The sequence below is a fragment of the Oncorhynchus keta genome, chromosome 24 (assembly GCF_023373465.1).
Source record: "Oncorhynchus keta strain PuntledgeMale-10-30-2019 chromosome 24, Oket_V2, whole genome shotgun sequence".
Taxonomy (NCBI): domain Eukaryota; kingdom Metazoa; phylum Chordata; class Actinopteri; order Salmoniformes; family Salmonidae; genus Oncorhynchus; species Oncorhynchus keta.
Window position 1 is genome coordinate 35,904,507 of NC_068444.1, and position 5,557 is coordinate 35,910,063.

The 5,557-nt window shown below is 47.5% G+C and overlaps 1 protein-coding gene across 2 annotated transcripts in view; it reads right to left on the minus strand.

Annotated features, from left to right (window-relative positions):
* Nucleotides 1-3,512: 3,512 nt before the first annotated feature.
* fshr (follicle stimulating hormone receptor) overlaps nucleotides 3,513-5,557 on the minus strand; it is a 13,140-nt gene continuing 11,095 nt past the window's right edge. For both annotated transcript variants that reach the window (XM_052478233.1, XM_052478232.1), the window contains exons 10-13: nucleotides 5,390-5,557; nucleotides 5,031-5,212; nucleotides 4,714-4,905; nucleotides 3,513-4,463 (exon numbers count right to left, since the gene is read on the minus strand). The exon at nucleotides 5,390-5,557 is cut by the window's right edge and continues 56 nt beyond it. In XM_052478233.1, coding sequence (XP_052334193.1) covers nucleotides 3,963-4,463; nucleotides 4,714-4,905; nucleotides 5,031-5,212; nucleotides 5,390-5,557 — 1,043 coding nt within the window. In that variant the 3' untranslated portion in view covers nucleotides 3,513-3,962. The remainder of the gene's footprint in view (nucleotides 4,464-4,713; nucleotides 4,906-5,030; nucleotides 5,213-5,389) is intronic.

The following is a 5,557-nucleotide window of genomic DNA, read 5'->3' on the forward strand; positions in this document are numbered from 1 at the left end:
TTACCAGTGAAATGTCCAAACTGCATCTGCATTCCAATCATTTGATCTAAATCAGTTTTTCATGGGAATTTGCATGTTAATATTCTTGAATGACTGTTTCGTGAGCAAATTAGAGCAGATTGTGTTAAAAAACTATATAGACTTCTTGTATTTTGTGGAGTTTTGGCAACATGATCATTTTTGGGGACTGTTCAGCCAACCATCCTAAAATCTCAGAAGAAATTAGGTGGTGTTTTTGGTGTAACAGTAACATTATACTATTGTTGTGATCTTCCAAGATGTGGATTCAGCTTTGATCTAACTTTACTAAACAAGCGCCATTGTGAAAAGTGGCGCTGGGGTGTGCTCCAGCAAAGCACTTCATGGCTACAGACGTGAGTGCTACGGGTCGGTAGTTATTTCGTCAGGTTACCTTAGTGTTCTTGGGCACATGGACTATGGTGGTCTGCTTATAACATGTTGGTATTACAGACTCAGTCAGGGACACGTTGAAAATGTCAGTGAAGACACTTGCCAGTTGGTCAGCGCATGGCCCTGCAGCCTTGTGAATGTTGACCTGTTTAAAAGTCTTACTCACATCGGCTATGGAGAGCGTGATCACACAGTCGTCCAGAATAGCTGATGCTCTCATGCATGCTTCAGTGTTGTTTGCCTTGAAGTGAGCATAAAAGTAATTTAGCTCATGTGGTAGGCTCATGTTACTGGGCAACTTGCGGCTGTGTTTCCCTTTGTAGTCTGTAATAGTTTGCAAGCCCTGTCACATCCGGCGAGCGTCAGAGCCAGTGTAGTACGATTCAATCATAGTCCTCTATTGACGTTTTGCCTGTTTGATGTTTCATCTGAGGGGATAGCGGGATTTCTTATCAGTGTCCGGGTTAGAGTCTCGATCCTTGAAAGCGGCAGCTCTACTCTTTTGCTCAGTGTGGATGTTGCCTGTAACCATGGCTTCTGGTTTGGGGTGTGTACGTACTGTCACAGTGGGGACGACATCATCGATGCACTTATTGATGAAGCCAGTGACTGATGTGGTGCACCCCTCAATGCCACCCAAAGAGCATATTCCAGTCTGTGCGAGCAAAATAATCTGCGTCATCTGATCCACTTCATTATTGACCGAGTCACTTGTGCTTCCTGCTTTAGTTTTTGCTTGTAAGCAGGAATTAGGAGGATATACTTATGGTCAAATGGAGGGCAAGGGAGAACTTTGTACGTGTCTCTGTGTGTGGAGTAAAGGTGGTCTAGAGTTTTTTCCCCTCTGGTTGCACATTTAACATGCTGGTAGAAATGAGGTAAAACGGATTTAAGTTTCCCTGCATCAAAGTCTCCGGACACTAGGAGTGCCGCCTCTGGATAAGTGTTTTCCTGTATGCTTATGGCGGTATACAGCTCATTGAGTGTGGACTTAGTGCCAGCATCGGTTTGTGGAGGTAAATAGACAGTTACGATAAATATAGATGAAAACTCTCTTGGTTAATAGTGTGGTCTACAGCTTATCATGAGATACTTTACCTCAGGCGAGCAAAACCTAGAGACTTCCTTAATGTTAGATTTCATGCACCAGTTGATGTTTACAAATATACACAGACCGCCACCTTGTCTTACCGGAGGAAGCTGTTCTATCTTGCCGATGCAGCGTAAACCCCACCAGCTGTATTTGATCTATGTCGTCATTCAGTCACGACAGTTTTTAATGTTCCTTTGGTAGGATATTTGTGATCGTAGCTCATCTATTTTGTTATCCAATGATTGTACGTTGGCTAATAGGACTGATGGTAGAGGCAGATTACCCACTCTCCGTCGGATCCTTACAAGGCACCCGACCTAGATCCCCGATACCCCCATCTCTTTCTCATGCGAATGACGGGGATGTTGGCCTTGTCGGGTGTCTGAAGTCAATTCTTTTGCGTCCAACTCGTTAAAGAAAACATCTTCCTCCAGTACAAGGTGAGTAATCACTGTCCTGATATCCAGAAGCTCTTTTCAGTCATAAGAGACTGTGGCAGAATCATTATGTACAAAATAAGTTACAAATAGCACAATTGGTTAAGAGCCCGTAAAATGGCAGCCATCTCCTCCGGCGCCATACATATCTCCCTGTCATATTACATAATTTATGCATCAGCATACAATACATTTTTGAACTCACCTTGTTGTGCTGTGCTCACTTGAACAGGAAGGTGGCTCGGTGGTCCTTCAAGGGCAAATTTTGTCATCAAACTGTCATCAAAATCTGTCATTCTCTGGATTTATGGTGCTTTCAAAACAACTGGGAACTCGGAAAAAAACAAGGTCGAATCACGATGACGTTGCTGATCTTCAGGTCGGGGGCTCAAAACAGTACATGGTAAGTGGTAAGAGCTAGACTCAGGGGCTAGGCCAGGGGTTGATTCGGGTCTGGGCATGAGAGTGTTTCCACATTGAGATGGACCCATGGACCTGCCTCGCACCTGCAACCTTGAAATAACATCTTTGGAGTGTGTGTGTGTTTGATAAACCATCTACCAGCCATTTCTCTCTTCCTGATGAACGGGCTGAGTGCAGCTGTGTAACCTCTCCTCCCACACACACACGCAAACACGCACACACACACACACACACACACACACACACACACACACACACACACACACACACACACACACACACACACACACACACACACACACACACACACACACACACACACACACACACACACACACACACACACACACACACAAGGGTTGGGGGATTGGTCATTGTCCTTGAACAGACTGGATGTGCTGAAGGACAGAATGTTTCTGATAACACAAGAAACTGCTCAAAAATGTGTGTGTGTGTGTGTGTGTATGTGTGTGTGAGTGTGAGTGTGCCTGTGTTCATGTGTTCGTTTTGGCTTCTCTATGTGCAGCCAGGACACACTATACCTCAACTCCAAGTCTCAGTAACATTCTCACTCTTGGTAAAATGCACAATCATAGAGCTTTATCAACAACAGTAGATGCACAACTCATATAGACACATTTTTTTCCCACAACCAATAAACGCAACTCATGAAAGAACCAGACCTGGGTTAAGTAAACCATTTAAAGTAGTTTAAAATACTTCTGCCGTTGGTTTGGTTTGCCCTGCTCAATGGAATGCAAACTTTCTAATCTACATTAGGCACACCTCAAAAACACAAAGCACCTCTTTGTGTCTGTATCTGACCCAGGTCTGGAAGCAACAACAAACAAAAAAACATCTTTACATATCTCTTAAAAACATTTAACAAATCTTGAACTGTGTTTACTCTATATTGAGAAGACAGGGGGAGGGGAAAGAGAGACAGAGAGAGGGAGGAGGTAGAGAGCAGAGAGAGGGAGGAGGTAGAGAGCAGAGAGAGGGAGGAGGTAGAGAGCAGAGAGAGGGAGGAGCAGAGAGAGGGAGGAGGTAGAGAGCAGAGAGAGGGAGGAGGTAGAGAGCAGAGAGGGAGGAGGTAGAGAGCAGAGAGAGGGAGGAGGTAGAGAGCAGAGAGAGGGAGGAGGTAGAGAGCAGAGAGAGGGAGGAGGTAGAGAGCAGAGAGAGGGAGGAGGTAGAGAGCAGAGAGAGGGAGGAGGTAGAGAGCAGAGAGAGGGAGGAGGTAGAGAGCAGAGAGAGGGAGGAGGTAGAGAGCAGAGAGAGGGTTCAGTATGTTGATGCGAACAGGTGAATTTGTGAAGTCAAACACTAGCTAAAGCACTACTAAACAGCCATCTGCTACTATTAAACAGCAGCCTGTCACTGCGCACACCTCCTGCAGTCCTGTGTGTGTCTGTGTGCATGTGTGTATGAGTGCGTACGTGTGTGTGCGTACTCTGAGGCATCAGGGTCCCATCCCTCTCAGAGAAGCTGTTGTTGTTTAAACCGGCCACAGTGTCCCGTGCCTGGTCTTAGGTTCAGGGGTGAGGGGTTAAAGGTCAGGGTTTCAGTAGGGGTCCGGTGGCTTGGCTGATTTGAACCAATTAACACAGCGTACCGTGGGAGGCTTTGGGCGACATTTGGATCCATGCAGCCTGCTGGACGGAGAAACTCTCTGTCCTGTAGACCTGGGCTTTGGTCGTGAACAGGCCATATCGCGCTGCCAGCAGGAAGAAGTCCCGGCGGAATGTCCGGGTGCATAATCCGTACAGGAAGGGGTTGGCGCATGAGTTTATTGGGTAGAAGAGGACCAATAGCAACTTGGAGTCGGAGACGGTGATGAGGGGTAGTTTGAGCGCGGCAGAGAGGGCGAAGAAGGAAATAGGCGCCATGCACAGGAAGTCCGTGAAGATGAGGATGGCCATCCGCTGAGCCATGCGGGTTTCAGCACTGGCTGGGGGGGAGGAGGAGTTACGGACGGACAGGTAGATGCTCAGATAGCACACACACACGCACAGGAAGGCCACCACGTTCAGCAGCAGGAGGAACATGACAAACACCTGAGACGGCAGCGACTCTACATCCATGGGCAGGCAGATACTCACCTGAAACACACACACACCGACGCATGCAGGCACGCACGTACACACACACACACACACACACACACACACACACACACACACACACACACACACACACACACACACACACACACACACACACACACACACACACACACACACACACACACACACACACACACACACACACACACACACAATACCCAAATTAGCATAGAATCTGTGCAATATAAAACGTGTAGAAAAACAGGAAGCATCACACATCCCTCACCTTGCTGTAGCTGCTTACGCCTACAGTGGGTAGCAGAGCCGCCAGACAGGAGAAGGCCCAGCCTGTAGCCATGACAGCACAGGCGTGTCGGAGGCGGAGCTTGCGGTCCAGTCTGAGGGCGTGGGTGATGGTGTGGCAGCGCTCCAGGGTGATGGCCGTCAGAGTAAACATAGACAGCTCACTGGCAAACACCTGCACATTCAATATAGCGCCTCTGTTAGAGCATCAGTTCTAAGCGTTCAGATCACTTCAGTATACGAAGGCTAGGGTGCACGCACATACACACACACACCCTCCTAGGTCTACAGTATACCCACAGTGAAGAACCCGGCGATGTCACAGCCCGCCCCGGTCTGCCAGCTGATAGCGTGGTTGTAGTACAGACCTCTCGTACGCACGTCCACTGTTGCTATGACCACCAGGTATACGCCCATACACAAGTCGGCAAAGGACAGGTGGCACATCAGGAAGCGTGGCACCGTCATCTTCGCTCGGCTGCCTAGCAACGGAGAATGGGGAGGGGGAAGTTTAGTAATAACTTTTATCACAAGAACGTATTTTAATACTATAACTGCTTTCATTACAAAATTTGTCGTCATTCACACATTTGTATTGCGATAAAAATGGCTTGAGAGTTTCTAATAAACATAAAACGTTTTAATTTTTTTTTACTGACCTAGCAACACAAGCAGCACGATGGTGTTGCCTAACAGTGCGAGCACAGAGATGATCCAGATGAGGACACGTAGAGGGGCGGAGCCCATGATGTCTTCACAGGGGTTGAAGGCATCGGGGGCGGGACTACAGGCCACAGACGTCCAATTTAAACAGAAGTCCATGAAGA